Source organism: Myotis daubentonii, chromosome 11, assembly GCF_963259705.1.
Source record: "Myotis daubentonii chromosome 11, mMyoDau2.1, whole genome shotgun sequence".
In the NCBI taxonomy this organism is placed as follows: domain Eukaryota; kingdom Metazoa; phylum Chordata; class Mammalia; order Chiroptera; family Vespertilionidae; genus Myotis; species Myotis daubentonii.
In genome coordinates this window covers 61,138,536-61,156,575 of record NC_081850.1, presented here as the reverse complement: position 1 = coordinate 61,156,575, position 18,040 = coordinate 61,138,536, and the positions used below count along the sequence as shown (strand labels likewise).

Genomic DNA, 18,040 nt, shown 5'->3' with positions numbered 1-18,040 from the left:
CAGAAGTCGGTGTTCGGCCTGGGCGAGTCTATTTTGAAGAAGTACTGTTGATATTTGGCTCTGTTGACTAATGAGTTTGCTGACCGCTGGGCTAGGGGACTGGTCTTATAAAATTTTAAGCAACAAATATTGGCCTTTTGCACTTGGGTGATGGTGGTAGAGAGGGAGGATATGCAGGAAATTGGGATGTCTTTGGAAGGTAGAGTTAAGATTTGCTGATGAACTAAATGTGTGTGAAGGTTAGGGAATGACTTCTAGTTTTTGGCTTAAGCAACTGGGTGTCGTGGTGACATTTAATAAAAGAGAAGATCAGAAGAGAAAACAGTTTTGTGGGGAGAGGGTGGAAAACACGAGATTGATTGTGGCCAAATTGAGTTTCTGATGCTTTTAAGTATCCACAAGGCTCTGTCTCTTGACATCTAGACTGGAGCCTGGTGAAGAGGATGGGACTGGAGATATTAATGTGAGAATCATAAGCATAAAGACAGCATTTAAAGCCACAGGAGCAGATGAGATCATTTACCGAGTGAGTTGCTGAATGTAGGAAGAGCGGATCCAGTGGGCGACAGGACCAAGTGTATGATAAGATTATTACAGATTTTTATTTTCTTCTTTATTGTTTTCTATATATTTCCAAGGTGTTCACAATGAAAATATATTAGTTTTATAATCAGAAAACAAGTCAACGCATAATAAATGCGCTGCTGCCACTCAGAAACACACCTACACAGCTTCCCTGCACCTTTTCTCAGGAAGAGCATTTCGCCTAGGTTGGGCCTTAAAAATATTAATGTGTTTATTTAATTGGGAATCTTAGAGACAGCATTTGCATGAACATCAACATCCCTCTTCTGCAGTGCAAATGAGCCACTCGTACTCGGAGCTCTCACCCAGCCTGCCTCTCACTCCTGATTGAACCTGTGCCTAATTACATGTTGCTTCTTGAGTTCTGGAGTGTGTAATAGCGACGTTTATTTGCCACAGTTGACAGTGAGGACTAAGTCATTTTCCTCTTTTTTTTTCCTTTTTAAAGTGAAGGAGAGAGTCACTCCGCCTGTCATGCCACTAACAAGTGTGTTGATGGGGTTGTGTGCCTCTGGTTAGTGAGAGACGGGGCAGAAATCCAGACATCTCGGGCTATGCTGTCAGAAGTCCTAGTGAGAGAGAGTTGCCACAAGTCATTTGGAACGACTTTCAGAGAGTGGCAAAGGGCCGTGTGGCCCGAACATTTGTTCATTCAACTAACATTCACTCCGTCCCTCCGGTGCCCCTGGCCCTACTCTGAGCAGAGACAGCTAAACAGGACCCTGTGTAGGCTCTCAAGGAATTCGAAGTCTAGTGATTCCACCTGCGTTCAGATTGTCAAGGGGCGTGGTGAGGGAGGTGCGGGGCAGTGTGGGGAATATGGTTCAGCGTCAACGATCCCTGGACAGGACAATAATAGCTAACATTGATCAAACTGCCAGGCACAGTTCTTCATGCTTTACAGGGATTAACTCATTTCTTCCTTCCAACAACCTATGAGGTAAGTACCAAGATTGTGCTCATTTTATGGGGTGAAAAAACCGAGGCACAAAGTGGTGAAATCTGAGCTGAGTATTTAAGGGCAAAGAGGACCTAGCCAGGCTGGGGGTGGGGGAAAATGTTCAAGCAATTAGAGCAGCTTTTTGGAAAGGCAGGGGGAGTCGATAGAGCTTGAATAGTTGGGGGGCCACAGGGTATACTTTATGGTGGAGGAGGTTTGGGGCAGGGGCCTAGGAGAATGGAACTAGAAGCGCTGAAAGGTTTTCAGAAAGGGAGCTGCAGAATCATATTTGTCTCTATTCCGGCTGCCTCGTGTAGTCTGGTTGGACAGGAAATGGTTGTAGGGGTTTTGGTAAATAATGAAAGCTAAGCTACAGCCCTGAGTGAGGTGGATTCATGGGGTGTTTCAAGGTGGATGACTGGATCTGGGGACCTGTTGCAGGTGAGGGGCTGGTGTGGGGAAGGCATCAGGGCCAGTGCCCAGGTTTCTCCTTGGCTGACTGGGGAAGTGTAGTGTTTCCCAGAGACTGGGAGCCCCAGGGGCGGAGCAGGCCCCTGTAGACAGATGGTGCATGGGATTTGCTCTCTGAGGTGCTTGAGCTGGGTCTCTGGGGAACAGGAGAAAACAATGCCCAAGCAAACCAGCAGAAAGGCAATGACAATATGGATGGAGACCTGAACCCGAGAGCAAACAAGCCAACCCACAAACTCTTAATCTCCCTCTTACCAACAGTCTGAATGTTCAGTATCTTCCTTTAAACTTAAGGGGAGAGAGATGTTGCAATATTCTTACAAGCCAGGGATGGCAAATAGAAATTAGTTGGATAGCACTTGTTATTAGCGTTTTAATATGTCTTAAATGGCACTGACATTTTATGTCTTTTTTTACTCTATTTTAGGAAAAATTTTAGTATATGTGCTGCCGAAGTGAGCACTATTTTAGGAAAAATTGAACATATATATTCATGAGACCTTTCATGGGTTTACTACTGATGTTTTCCCCTTCTTCCCCCCAAGTCTCTGTAAGATCTGAATTTCCCCAAATCCAAAGTCTCCTACTACCCTGGCAGTTTTCCAAAGCCCATTCTTTGAGGTGGGGAAGGCATTGCTTTACTTATGCACACCTTGTTCTGTGGATAAAGAACACTCAGAGAGGTAACGTGATTTTCCCATGAGAGGAAAGTCATGGAGCTGGTGTTGTAAGATAGACTCATCAGAGTCTACAGGCCCAGATTACCACCTGCTCTCACCACCTCCCTGAGAAGTGAGTTGGGTTCATGAGGGGTCACAGGCTTGGGGAGAAGGGCTGTCATTCCTTGACTGTCTCCAAGGAGAGACTCTGGTTCTTGAAAATGAATGAGCGCTGATTGGGTCATAAGGCAGATAAGAGAAGTAGCACCGCTCTAGAGTCAAGGAAGTGGTCTGAGATGGAGAGACACAGACACCACCTGCGAAGCCTTGACACGCTTGCACATGGCTGGAGAAGTTTACGTTAACCTTTTTGAGCAAGAGGACTGCTGAGGAGTAGAAGCACCAGATTGGAAAGGACCCAGCTGTGCCCAGATCAGTGTGAGAAGTTGTGCCTAGATCAGTGAGAGCACAGCCCTCCTACTTTACGGGTGGACTTCCCCAGTGGAACAGCTCCTAGGAGTGCCAGGCCACACAACTCATTTTTAGTCATCATTTCACCAAGTAAGTGTTCAGCACCTACGTAAGGGGGGACTGCTGGTTGTGGAGCCAACATCTAGCCTCCATTTCCTCCTTCCTAATGGAACCCAGATTTCCCACAACCCATTCCTATACCAGATGGGAATCACGATTAGCCTAAAACAATCAGATGATAGTGATCACCTGGCAGAGATCCAGGGCTATATGTGTGGGCCAACCTAAGTTGAACCAATCAGGTTACAAGGAAGGTTTTACAGACTACAGTGGGGCCTTGACTTACGAGTTGAATTCCTTCCGAGACCGAGTTAAGGAACTCGTTAACTCAAATTACTCTATCAACTCAATGCAAAAAATCGGCCGAGAGACAGCTGGTATCTCAAAAAACTCATTAGTCGGGACACTCGTAAGTCAAGGCCCCACTGTATGTCTAGGAGAGAAGTTCTGCTTCTCTTCTAGATGTGAACAATAAAGCCTGCAGCGCCAAGGCACTAGAACACGTAGAGCATGTAGCCAGTGCCTCTCCCATAGCCTGTGCTCAACCGATAGTAACTGGTCTCATCATCGTTGCAGTTTTTTTTTTAATTCTTTAAGTTATCGTTGCAGTTTGTTTCTTCAATAACTTGGGAGCCTGGTTTAAAGGTTCTCAAAGTGTGATGCAGAAGCCAATTAGGATCTTCCAGCATCTTCGCTAATCATAAGCAAGAGTCCTGTAGTACTTATGTTTAAACCAGGGCAGTGACTATATTTCTGTTTCTGGCCAGACTTAAATTAATAGATTAGATCATGGAAACCAGGCCTCTACTCGTGTTGTTTCCACCAAAGCATGGCCATCCATGGTGTGGGGAAGCCTCTTCCCTGGCAGTCACTTAGGACTTTACTAGTAAAAGTGCCCCCTGAACCCCTGCAGAGAAGCTTTTTGCAGAGCAATAGTTACGTTTCTGGAAGACTGGCAGATAACTGTACTGGCAAAATTAAGACTCAGCTACCAGTGATACCTGCTCACCTGATACTGAAGGCTTTGAAGATGTGAGCACCAGCTTGACCCCGCTGAGCTAGAGATGAAATCATGAGTTCCCCTTGGGCCACGCCTCATTTCAGAAATTGACAGGGGTGTGCTCCTGCCTCACCTCCCAGTCAGCCCTCCTCTGGGCCAGGTGTGCTCATAGGTGTAGCATATCACGGGAAGCCCTGTCCTCAAGAAGCGTGCATTCTACACTGCAGCCCCCATCTGGTCCAGATTCTGCCTTATCTCAGTGCATTTTCACAGTAGATACTACTGTTCTCCGTTTAATGAAGAAACTGAGGCAGAGAAAGAGTAAGTAGCCTGTCCAAGGGTTTGAAGTGAACAGAAGAAGACTGGTCATTCAAACCGAGTTCTCTCTGAGCCCAAAGCCCATACTGGGAGCTGAATATCTTCTGTGGCTACACATTTTGTCTAGAGAAACCAAGCCCTTTACATTTTTGTAGGCCCAGCAAGAGAAAAATCAGTAAGTGTAGATTCAGTGGCCACAAATCAAGTGCCTACCACGGGCCAGGCATGTCGAATTCTCTCTAATCTATTTTTAACTGAAGACCCCATTGTCCCTTCTCTGCAGATAGGGAAACAAAGGTTCCAGGTCCTTACAGAGTTAACTGCAGCGAGAGCATCATAATGGACCAGATCAGTTGGGCACAGACCATGGGAGAGGCACTATGCTGACTGCTTTATATGTTTAGTCTTTGTAATGTGCAGGACTAGGTAACTTTTATCCTCAGTTACACAGATGAGGAAAGTGAGGTGCAGGGAGGTTACGTTACTCGCCCAAAGCCACACAGTGAGTGGAGGAGTCAGGATTTAAACCGAGGCAGCCTGGGTGCAGCCTCTGCCCTTCACCAGCTGTGCTATACCCACACGCCATCTACACTCACGAAAGGGAATGAAAGCTGTCATGCTATTCCTGTTCCTTGACCTTCCTCCTGCCCCTCAAACAGTCTGGCATCCGGGTTGACATCAGAAAGCCCATTGGGGTAGTCTCTTCCCTGACCCAAATCTGAGAAGGCAGTGGGTGACTGTAGACCAGACCACGTGATTTCCATAAGGTTTTCCTCTCTTTGCCCTTGGATGCCCCCTCCTCCTTTTTTTGGTCTCGATGACTGTTCCCTTAAGCAGCATCTATCTCTCCTTCCAAAATGCCCAGCAGCCTTCAGGCTGGTGGCCCATCAAGGACAGAAGGACACACAGAGGCAGGCTTCCCACTTGATGGGAAGTGTGGATGGGCGGGGCCTGGAGCTGCAGTCTGCCAATCAGCCTCCGGAGCAGGCTCTTTCAGCCTCAGGCAAAGGTCAGGATTGCAGCCCCACGATTTCACTCTTAAGTGGATTTCGGAGGCACTGGCTGTCCTGCTCCTCTCTACACAGTGCGGTTAAGCTGCTGCCGCTTAGCCAGAGGCTGTGTTCCCGCCACATTGTGAGGTGGCTTCTGGAAATCATGCATGCAGTTAGCTAAACGGAACCACGCTGCTTTATTAATGGGAGCAAGCTCAAGAGAGAAACTGAATAAAAACAAGGCAAGTTTGCTTTCCACCCCTAATTCAAAAAGCCAGATAATTAAGTAGGCGGAGAAAGGAAGTGTCCCTTCTGATTCCAAGAGCTGTCTCTCTCTTTCCAGATTTTCCTTTATTAGGTGGTGGTGGAGTGTGCGTGTGGGAGGGGGAGTGTTGTGAGGGAAGTCCTAACAAAAGATTATTGCCCCGAACCCTTTGAATGAGCGATCTGTGTCACATGGAGACCATAATAACAACTAATTGTTTTCAGTTGTGCGCAGCTTCTCCAAACCCTCCACTCAGTTCCCTTCTGCAGGGCCCTCAGCAACTCCAGATCTCACCCCCTGCGGACTCACCCCCACCTGTCACTTCGGATTTCACCTCAAGGGGAGGGCTCATCGGCATGAGCTCCATCCACCCCAGTCATCTTCCACCTGCAAATGCGCCTGGAGAGCACTCCCCTCGCCTCCTCCCCTGTGGGTGGGGGTGGGGGTGGGGGGTGGAGAGGGACCTCTTCACCTGCACAGCCATTGCTCTGGACCACTGTGACTTTGCCTGTCAGTTGCCCTGGCGCTGCCATGCTCCTTCCCTCCAGTGTAACAAACGTGTCCCCATCACTGGCATTCTGCCGAAGTCTTCCCTCCACCTGCCTCTCAGGCAACCATCCCCCACCCTTGCCTGCTTCTTTCCACATCTTGACAGTCATCTCACCCCACTTGTCACAGCCACATGTCTCCACTGCCATCAGGGCCAATTCTGGCTTCTGCTCCCCTTCCCCTCCTTCCACTCTGCAGCTGGTCACCACTGACGTCCAATCTTAAGACCTAGTGGCCCTCCCCATCCCTTTCTTATTCACGGGGCAAGAGAGGAGGAGGGTGGCCAAGAGAGGAGGGTGGTGGTGAGGGTGTTCAGTTCTCTGACATTTCTTCAGAGAGAGAGAGCCTAGAGTTTCAAAGACATTTTTCATCTACCAAACTGCATATTTTTACTTAGATATTTAAAAAAGCAATCTCAAGTTCCGAAAGAAAATGTGGCATCGATGCCAAAGCAGATCACTAACACTCGGTATCAACAGGAATATATTTGAATTTAAAAGGCTAGCTGCATCTGACAGCAGTCTCAGTTGGAGCAGGAGCGGGAGCGGGAGCGGGGAGAGGAGTCCTCAGTGAACCTTTATGAAGACAGGGCACAGGTGATAAGTGGGGTGACTGTTCCCATCATGTGTCATGTAGGCAGTCAGGGAAGGCTTCACATCAAAACTTGTATTTGGTTCCTGGCCAGTGGCTCAGTGGTTAGAGCGTCAACCTGTGGACTGAAGGGTCATGGGTTCGATTCCCAGTCAAGAGCACATACTTGGGTGGCAGGCTCCCCAGCCCTGGTGGGACCTCGTAGGGGAGGCAACCAATCAATGTGTCTCCTGTTGATGTCTCTCTCTCCCCCTCCTCCCTCCCTTCCACTCTCTAGAAATCAATGGGAAAAAAAATATCCTCAGGTGAGGATTTAAAAAAAGTTATACTGAGGCTGAGTCTTAAAGGGCAGATAACTTCCGGTGAAGAAAAGGAGTTTCACACCGAGGCAGAGGGAACGGCATTTGCAGGGCAGGGCATTTGGAAAAGAACAGACATTTTCAGAAGATGAGCATGATACTTTGAAGCGTCTTATGGTCTCTTCGGATCCAGTGCTGTCCCCATCACTCCCCTGGCCCTGAAATACAGATAGCTGCAAGGAAAGGAGTGTATCTTAGCGTAATTTTCGTTAAGCTAAGGGCTCACCCTGTGTATGAGGAACCGATTTCTCACATGCCTCCCGAAATCAAATGTGTGCTTTTCCACGGACAGAGGAAAGGCATTCACAGTCAAGGTCATCTTCCCCCAGGGTTGTCAGCATCACTTTGAGGTGGGGGCAAAGCCTCACTACAGGAAGCTAAGAGCCCAGCAAGCTCCAGGGTCTTCATGGGAGTCATTTCTCCCACGGTGCATCTCTGCCCTCACTAGCTACGGGAAGACAGGTGTCGAGTCTCATTCGTTACACAGTGGAGAGCAGCAAATAGTTGCTCAAAAATGCTGGTTAAGTACTCAGGTAATGGGACCAGCATCCTGTGCTTTCTAAAGAACGGGGGGTTTCTAGGGTTTCTATCCCCCCTCCTGTTTCCACAGTGTAAGTTCCTGATCAGGGTGGAGCTTGTCAGTTCATGTTCTTCCTGGGCACTTAGGTAGAGAAGACCACACTTTCATGGGTAGGTGGGCTGTGGGACCAGGTCTAGCCCATGAAGCAAGACACGAAGTGATGGGTGCTGCTCCCTGGGTGAGGTATTTGAATGGGTAGACCACCTGCAAGCTCTCAGGAATGACCCTGGGATTCACTAGTTGAGATGGTAGCATCTTGGGATATAGATGGAGGAGCTTGGATCCCTGAATTGCCAGATGAAAGGGAGCCCCCCCACTGACCCTCACTGGGAATATGTAAGAATTAAATGAACCTTATTATGCTAAGGTTTTGCTTTGTTGCAGCCCTACCATGACTAATATGTACATCCCACTTCCTCTCCGTAAGACAGAGAGGGAGAATGGATTACACATGAACTCAATGAAAACATTGCTAACTATTTGATGGAGGTAATGAGAATAGGTATGCTTTACAACAGACAAGTCCATTGTCACCTTCACTTCTTTAGAGAAATATACAGAAGAAACTTCTCCACCTGCAGTTCCAGAAAAGGTGGAGTATCCCTTGACCATTTGATAAGTTACTAAGATTGATTCTTGGTTGATCACTTTTTGCCTTGCTAACCAGGAAGCTCAGAGCCAAATATAACCTCATGGAATGCGTTTTGCCAGTTCCCTATTATCAATCACTTAGCTACTCAGTCCTCATTTCCCTGGGGTCCTGATATTATCTGTTCTCTCTTGTTGTGCTTTATATATGCTAATAAGTAAAACTTTCTTTTGTGAAGGGGAAAAAAGGAGATGAGGAAGGATGAGAACCAAACTTTTGGATGAACTCAGAACAAATGATCCACGAGCCATTCTCTCCTAACACTGAAGGCCGACAGGGTAAGTCAGCTTGAGTCGAACAATCGGTGTTGTTGATGTTGACTTACTCTTCTTCTAGGTTTCATGACTATTAATTTTTCCTTTGCTTTATAACAGCGTAGCTCACAAAGTTAACGATGATAATTGCTGGTGCGGGATGCACAGGAAGATAGTTTGTGGCAGTGGGTGTAACTTGCAGTTAGTTTAAAATAGCTGTGCTCATGGATTCAGGGTCCCCCGATGACATTAATCACGGGCACTTCCTCCTTCTGAACTGTCATACACACTGATTCACAATTTTGATGGAAAGCATTCCCTCCATAAAATTCCCCAGTTGATGATACATTACCTGATGCAAAAATAGGAACATTTTAAAATCCCAGCTTACACCTCACCTTAGTTTTACCTTTGCTTTCCAGACCTGTGTAGATTCAGGGGCAATGCAACATCCTTTCTACATTTATCTGCCATCATATCTATCAATGATCTCCAACAGATGCACATAGACACATGTGAAAAAAATTCTTTATTAATTTCTCACATTTTATTACAAAATGTATGTTGCAAACAACTTGAATAACCTACTGTGTGTTTTTTGTTGTTTTTTTAAACCCTTGGCTTCAAGAACTCAGGATCTCCCTATCTTTCATCAAGTATTGGGAAACGCTGATTATTGGAGTCAATAGGTTCTCATTTTGCTATTTACTTTCTTCTCTCAAGCTCTGAAAAAAATGTCCTCTGTATAAATTAAACAAAAAAATGTTGTAAATTCTATGTCATTACAGTCAACAGAATTATAATAATGCATCCAAAATGTGCGGCCACAAAATATCAGGTATATGTTTGAAAAAAAGAAAAAAAATGACATTCTAGCCTTGTTACAAGGATAATGGTCCCATATTTTTATTAACAGGTTAGCAAAACAAAATCCAATGGATTACAATATTTACATGTTATTTGAAAAATAAAGTAGTGATAAAAGCATGTCACAATTATTTTCTTTCTTTTTTTTTCCTTTTTCTCTCTTTTCCTTTTTTTTCTTTTTTGTTTGTTTTTTGGTAACCATTACAAACACCCAATCCAGGTATGGAACTGTTTAATACATTTGAAATGAGGCCAATTAAAAACAAATATGGACACGAAATGAAATCTCTGTTTAGATAGTTCACACTTTCCCCATTTTCTGGTTTCCACATGATGGCCCTCATCCCTAAAAAAAAATATTAAGATAAATGCCCTACAAAAAAAAAGTCTTAACAGCAAGAAAATAAAGGAAGAACATGCTTTTCAAGTAAGCACTTATTCCACAAATGCAGTATCTTTCCATGGATTTTATTTGAAGCTATGTGGGACACTGTCATCTCTGCAATCCCCTTCCCTCTCTTCCCTCCCCCTCCCTCAACCCTTCCAAGTAAAAAAAAACAAAACAAAAACAAAAAACATGAAAACCAAAGGACTCACACACACACACACACACACACACACACACACACACACACACACACGAGAACACACACATCCAAGCACGCAAGCTCATAGGCTTCTAAAACCTAGGCTTCAAGGAAAGTTCTTCTCTACTCTTTGTAACAAAAACTCTCTGTTCACAATCAGAACATATTATAAATGTAGACTTAGATTTAGTCTAAGCCGCTCCCTCCTGAAAAAGCTAAGATGGGGAAACGGAGCAGCTGGCAGCTAGATTTAAACAAACAACAAAAAAGTAGTTCTCCAGGCTCCTTGTAGGATGGAAGTATTTCTTGTCCATTCTCACCAAAGGGATGGGATTCCCTTCCCCCCCAAGTTCAATGAGAAACCGCCCCCCCAAAAAACACACACATTGCAAACAAAAGCAAAACACAGATTGGAAATCACACACAAAAGCCAGCCCATCCTAACAGAACGTATGTATTTGTGTGAGACGGATAGTGTGATAATTTGACAAGCAACAAAAGGGTGAAGAGGACTTCCTCGTCTGGCCCACAAGCTGCATAGCTGTGCCAAAAAGTTTGGTTCTTTAGTTAAATTAAAAAAAAAAAGTTAACTTCTTTGTTATTTCCATGTTTAAAATAAAAACATTCCTATTCACAAAAAAACCCTAAATCTCCCTTGCCCCAAATTAAAACAATATCAACACACACACACACACACAAAGAAAAACAATATATGAAAAACTGAATTGTGCTGTGTTTGTAACACTCAAGCTGATAGAAAATGAACATGTGGCAAACGGAACTCCACAGTCACCGTAAAATTAGCTTGTATGAGTCTACCAAAGTCTAAATCATAGTTGAACACTAATAAACAGCTTACCTGGAATAAAGGATGACAATTCACAAACAGTTATCTAGTAATTAAAGTCTGTTTCTTTTTTTTGTTTTGTTTTTTACTAAAATAATTAAAAAAATCACAGTATTTTAAGAAATAAAACCCACGTGGGGATTTTAAGCACAATTTGTGTTCCTTTCTTTAAAACTCTTTTTTTTTTCTCCATTCACCATCTTGCCCAGCAGTTCTCTCTACATTTAACCACGACGACGACAGGTAGTACTGACAAATGCAGAGAATTCCCTTGGTTAAGTTTGAGGTACTAGGAAACAGGTGACTGTTTTATGCAAAGCAGTTTTTTTGTTTTCTGTTCTGTTTTTTTTTGTTTTTTTTTTCCCAAAGCGGCTGCAGTTAGGTCTTGAAAAAAGCTTAAGGTATGAAAACTAGAAAAACGCACGGAAAGTTGTGCGTCAGAAAATGTTGTTCCCCTAAGAAGTCTTCTACTGTCATGGAGTTTGTTTCCACACATTGTCCAAGACCACCACAGGCCACGCTGTGCCCGGGAGGCGCTGCGCATCCCGCCACGAGCGAAACTTCCACGCTGAAGATCCGGGAGGGAAGGTGTAGTGATGGAAAAGGAGCCACATATTCCAACCATTTAAATAACTTTAATTCACATACTCACTCACACAGGTACCAGTGCTTTGAAAATAGATTGTTCAGTCCGAAAAAGCAGCTTTGTTCTGTCTTCTCTTTTCTGTCCCCCGCGTCTCAGCCCGAGCTGGCCCTCCCACTTTGCGTCACGGTTCAAGTAAGGTTGTGATCCAGAATTCCACCCCACGCTTATTCCTTTTCGGCCTCTGCATTCTCCAGGAGAGATCTGTCGGCGGCGACGACGCAGATGGCTACTGTCTCGTTCTTTAGGGAAAAGTCTATCCCGAGTGCCTCGTCATCTTCCTTCTCCTCTATCGAGGGCATCTTAATACTGTCCTGCACGCTCTCTTGTAGGTGGATTTCTTCTCTGCTCACCTGCTGGGTGTCATTCAACGCCCTGGGAGAACATGGAAGGCAGAGACAGGTGAGTGTTTACCGTTTCCTAGTTAAATGAAAAAAGACTCACATCCTTAACAAAAGGCCTTGGGGTTTCCTTGGAACAAATGCCGCGAAAGGATGACTAAATTGCGAGCGACTTATCCTTCCTACCTGTTGTGCTTAGGTCAAGTATTGCTGGTACTTAAACCTACAAAAAGGCCCATTATCATGCTATGGTTCGATTACATCATGCTTTGTTCCCAGATGAATGTAATGGCTTTATGTTTCCCGCCTCTACTGGGAACAGAGAGAAGCTGTAAGTGGTCAGAGCAAGTATTGTCTTATGCTGACACTCCTCAGCGGAACCCGGAAGCTAGGAGATTGGCTGTGTTTATTAAGACTGAAAGAGCAGCCCCGGTGTTAAAGAGTTAATGGACAGGTCCAGAAACAAATCAGAGAGATAAACAAAAAGCAAAAACCCAAAGACCGAACCCATGTCTTGGGAAGCTGAGTTACAGTCTCTGAAGTTTAGGTGCTTCAGGTCTCAGGGGTACTTTCTGCTAAAAGCACCAACTCGTAGGCCCTGTATCTGGTGGACTAAGAGGATAATTTTGTATTCAAGGATCTTACAGATGTTTTACAGGTGTGCTCCCACCTACCTGGGAGGCAGGCAGAGCACTGAAGGCACCAAGAGGTGCGTGGGAATGTTCCAGGCCACTCAGGGAATGAGTCATCAGAGGCAGGAACAGAAGCCAGATCTTTTGACCCCGGTCCACGCTCTATCAGAGAACGCCACGCTAATGAGAGCTGAAGGGACACTGGCTGGAGAAAGCGCGACACTTGTACGCGAGGGCTTGAGTGGGATTTGTCATTTGTAGCGAAGGTGATTTTTCATTTGACTTGTGTCTGGGTGACCATTTACAACACCAACCGAAAAGGAGACACTAGTTCCTGACATCTGTCTCTCCTCCCAGGCCCGGATATGTGACACAGAGGGGTCCGGGTGTCGGCAGGGGAACAATACCACCACCAGGAAGAACCTGACCGCCCTACCACGTCCCTCTGGGCCAAGGCGTCTGGGGATGGCTCAACTTACATGCCGTGTCTCAGCACGTGCCGCTCCCACTCGGAGCCCTGGGAAAACGCCCGCCCGCAAAATTCACACGGAAAGCGCTTCTGAGCGTTCATGGCAGCCCCGTGGTCAGCAAACCTCATCAGATCTGTAAGGAGAAAGCGGAGCAAGCGTTACCCGAGTGCTGCGGGAGGCGGCGGAAGAGGTAAGCCAGCATTTAGGAGACCTCCGTCCCTCCCTCGTCACACCATTTGTGAGAGCGAGTTCCAGATCCCCTGTCCTTCCTCCCACCGGCTTTTCACCCGAGGGCACTTCTGGAACGGCTCTCAAGAACTGTACCTGGCTCCCAGGACCCAGCGTGTGCCCATCCCCACCTCTCCAGCTGCTTCTGTCACAAACAACCTGGGTCATTCCCACGGCGCCTGAGCAGGTTGTCTATTAAATCTCCCCCGCCCGTGATGGTCTAACAGTGCCTCACCGTTTAGCACTATTCATTTTCTACTTGACATGAGTTTGCTCACTAAAAAGAATACAGGTTCCCGAAAGCATGGACCAGGTTACACGCAGACCCGGGGGTTTCAATGCCTTCCAGTGGGAACGCCGTCCTGACTCCCGACGGCGGCCACCTGTCACGGACGTCACCATCCACACCTCACGGGGCTCCGAGCACCGAAGGCCTGAAGGTGTGTGCTGGACCACGGGAGGCCGGCATGTGAAAGCAGGCGTGACCTCGGCTAACGAGGGAGCCTGGCCAGCTGCCCGGCCCTTACTCCTCAAGCGGTGAAATACGGAAGGCGGGGACATGCAGACATTTGGACAGGTCTGTTGTAGACATCAAACGTGGACTGTCATTGTTTTTTTCTCCTCTCTGGCGCTGGGCACATGGTAGGGTCTGATAAGCGTGGGTTGGGCGGCTAATTGTTTACAGGCCACTCCTCCTGGCAACCTCCACGACAGGAACTTCTGTGACCTTTGTGGGATCAGAGTCCCAGCCCATGAGTCCTTCATGACAGCACAGCGGGCCAAATTCTCCCGGGGGCTAGCACCAACCATCTCCCCAGATCTGTGCCTGTCCGTACAAGACATTACAGCAGTGGTTCTCAACCATCCTAATGCGACCCTCTAATACAGTCCCTCATGGTGTGGTGACCCCCAACCATAAAATTATTTTCGTTGCTACTTCATAACTGTAATTTTGCTACTGTTATGAATCATAAGGTAAATATCTGATATGCAGGATGTATTTTCATTGTTACAAATTGAACATAATTTAAAGCATAGTAATTAATCACAAAAACCATATGTAATTATATATGTGTTTTCCGATGGTCTTAGGCGACCCCTGTGAAAGGGTCATTCGACCCCCAAAGGGGTCACGACCCACAGGTTGAGAACCGCTGCGTTACAGGGAGACGTCTCCTGGTTGAAAGCTCCCAGCTCATCAAACCGTAGGATGACGCTCACAGGGTAGGTATCTCCGTGCTGCCTTAATCCTCAGCACACAAGGCTAGTGAATAGGGCCAGTTTGAACAAAAGATGAAACATTTTTCTCACAAATTAAGAAGATCACCACACCAGCCATTAAAAATAATTGCACAGACTATCTCCCTTGATTCTTTTCGCTGGAAATGAGACAGCACCATCTGCTCGGCGCATTAATTTCTTAGCAGGGATTATCTTGGGCAAGAAATCAACAGAATGCCTTCCTGACTCCTCCCAACTGCATAATGAGAGGGGGTGGGGCGGAGCCTGCCTGGGTTAATTTTGGTTTCTTCCTGCCTGGTTTCTTCTCTTTCAATTTCCCTCCGAGCTTTCTAGGCGGCACCTGCAGGGTGGCCAGCCAGTCCTCTCTCCAGTTTTGGTGTTGGAGAAGGACGCCGGGAATGGGGTACCTACAAGGACGAGGATCCCCCCCCCCTGAACAAGGGCCTGATGCAAGTCCGCCCTGCCAACGAGGGGCAAGCTCCTGGCTCACGTGCCCTTTACCCCGAGGAACATGAAACCACTCATCTATTCTCTCCAAGGCTCCTCTGGCTCGGCCTCCGAGGAGGCCAATCATTACCTGTCACACGGCAAACAGCTCTCCACCCGCTGGAGCTGCGGCGCGAGAGCCACCACCCACTCTCCGCTCCTGGGAGACAGGCCGCTGGCAAACACCCCCGGGCTATTGTGTGTCCTTCCTTCTCGCTGGCAGGAGCCCACCTCCACGGTGGGAAATCGATTAGAAGGAGACGAGACAAACTCGGGAGGGACAGGAAGGTTTAGGCTGATGATTTCCACGAACAGTACTGGAAGTCGCTCCTGTAAATCTGCCACCCAGGGGGAGAGACAGACAAGCTTCACCCCGAGACTTTCCCCATGTGGTTAAGGCTCAGGAATGGGAAGCTGCCCTCCAGTGAGACGCGATCGGACACGACCAAGCTCTTTCCAGTCCAACCGAGCGGGTCTGAAGCTCCCGTGAGGGGGCGGCCACGCAGTGCGAGCGGGAAACCTGCTTGGTGCCCACACATCCAACTGCCCCCCTTCCCCTTCTACTCGTCTGTGCTTTCACTTTGGAGGAGTCACCGGGAGGCCTCACAGGGGCTCTTGCCTCTGTCATGCTTATCACCTCTAAATTCACGTGTGCTCGCTTTAAAGACTCAGAAGTTGTAGGACCTGGGGGAGGGAGGGCGGGGTCCAGGACATGAGGAGGCACAGGAGCCCCTCTGTGAGAGGAGCCCTTTCCAGGGAACTCGGGTGGCAGTGCACTGATCCCAAGGAATCCGTCACCAAGAACATATACATGGAATGTTGAGCTTCTCAGATCACAGCCATTGTCCAAGCAAGAGGCGGAGGAGTCTGGCCCCTACTAACAGACGCTGTACCGTCACAAGGGCAATCAACCTACCCGGTGAGGATGCTTCCTCTGCCATTTATTCTTCAGGTCACCATGGGCATGCTGGCACACCCTGGCTCACAGTCCCTGCTGCCGTTCTAGCCACAGGGGACTAAGGTGGGCTCCCACTTTGCTAACCTGTGGTCTCCTGCCACAGCGGCATGGTGGGGGTGGGAGCGGGAGCAGGTCAGGAAAAAAACCGGGAGAACCTCGGAGGGAAATCGTCACCAAATACTCTTCCTCAGGCTTGCAGATTGACCAAGGAGGAAAAAACAAAGCTATTTTTGTAAAAGTGTACCTTTAGAGTAAGACCTTAATGGCCACAGAATTGACAGAATTCAGGGTCAAGTTCCCTTCAGTAAACAGGCCACTGTCCACAGGGTTGGGGAACAGGAGGTCGTGTAAAAGGGATCTTCTTGCCTTTGGAGCCAAAAGACGAAATTCGACCTCTAGTGTTGTGTTTTTTAAACTTTGCATGAACTCTTGCATTTCCTAGGCCTTTATTTCCCTGTTTGTAAAATGACAATAATACACCTACATGAGGGTTATCACTTATTAGGGGGTTACTACGTTTCACGGACTGGTTTGTGTGTGATCTCACTGTGTCTTGGTGTTATCTCACGGAAGCTTTACACAACCCTAGGAGGTAGGTGATATTATTATTACTGATGAAGAATGCACAGGAGCTCCCCAGTCATACAGCTACCAGCGGAACTAAAGCCAGACCCAGGCAGGCCAACCGCAGACCCCTCTCCCAGGCATCTAGAAGCCACCCGCACTGGGCCTGGCACACGATGATGCTCTGCAGTGGCAACTAGCACCACCCCTCTCGGCCCCGCCCCCTCAGCCCCGCCCCCTCAGCACCGCGGTGACATCTGTGGTCTAGCTCTCAGGCTTGGTACCCGTGTGACTCTGAGCAGTCTGCAGGAACTAAAGTAACAGATTTCAACCTATCTGCTCACAGGCACTGTCTTGGGATTTCCACACTATTCTGTGTTGATCGATGTCGAGAACAACTCTAAATCACATACATGTCTGTCTGTAATTACATATACTTTCAACAAGCTTCATTTTGAAGATAATTATAGACTAAGAAGAAGTTGGAAAAATAGTACAAAAATTCCATGAGACCTTCCCCCTGTAAACACATGACTAAATGAAAACTACTGGTTTTGTCAAAACCAACGGCAAGGAGGTTAAGGGGAGGCCATGCTGAGGACTGAGAGAGAGGGGGGCCCAGGATTCGTCTCGAAGCCTCCCCCACTCACAGCCTCGGCAGATGAGCCCGCAGCAGCAATGGCACATCAGCGTCCCATTGGGAGTTCACTGATGTTCCCTGAGAGCTCTGGTGTCATCCGTCTTGCCATTGGCCGGTCCTTATACTAAGACCCCAAGACACCCCTTCTCCTTGTTAAAAACAAATCACCACTCTACATTGTTAATAAACACATCAACCGCAGCGAGAGAGAAAATGCCTGTTTCCCGTGGAGTTTCTACAGCTGGGGACAGTTTACAGACACGGCCCCTGACAGGGTTCTCCAGTCGGTCTGTTCTGCTCCTGAACTAAGGCATCGTTCCTTCTGCTATTCCCACAGCACCCCCTGCCTCCCCGTCTCCCCACGGACGCGCTGGCTGCCACCGGGCCCGCAGGGCGGGCGGGACTCACCTCTGTCCTCGGCCTTGCCCATGTCCTCCTCCTTGTCCTCGTCCTCGCTGCTGGAGCTCTCCAGCTTGCCCTTCATCTGCTCCAGCTGGTCCAGGTTGACCCGTCCGACCAGCTCGAAGTTCCGGCTCACCTGAAAGAGGCCAAGCGCACGATGGGAGAGGCCGCGGGCGGGCGGGGGCCATCTCTCCAGCACCCTTGCCCCGCCTGTCTTTGGAACCAGGGCCAAACGACACCAGTGTTCGGTCCCACATCCCATGTGTTCAATGGGACTGTCGGCATCGGCCCCCCTTACTGAACTTGGTAAGAGAAGTGAGCTACCGTCGGCCAGAAAGCACAAGTACCATGAAGCTTGGCGAGTGGAGGCGGTGGCCAGCCAACAGTTTT

At 47.7% G+C, this 18,040-nt stretch overlaps 1 protein-coding gene across 13 annotated transcripts in view; it reads right to left on the bottom strand.

Moving 5' to 3' along the window:
• Positions 1 to 9,253: 9,253 nt before the first annotated feature.
• ZNF462 (zinc finger protein 462) overlaps positions 9,254 to 18,040 on the bottom strand; it is a 144,985-nt gene continuing 136,198 nt past the window's right edge. For 12 of the 13 annotated variants that reach the window (XM_059657569.1, XM_059657563.1, XM_059657562.1 and 9 more), the window contains 3 exons: positions 17,657 to 17,786; positions 13,140 to 13,263; positions 9,254 to 12,062 (listed from right to left, as the gene is read on the bottom strand). In XM_059657569.1, coding sequence (XP_059513552.1) covers positions 11,855 to 12,062; positions 13,140 to 13,263; positions 17,657 to 17,786 — 462 coding nt within the window. In that variant the 3' untranslated portion in view covers positions 9,254 to 11,854. Of the gene's footprint in view, positions 12,063 to 12,711; positions 12,823 to 13,139; positions 13,264 to 17,656; positions 17,787 to 18,040 lie in introns of those variants that run through there. The other variant, XM_059657573.1, reaches the window with a different exon arrangement.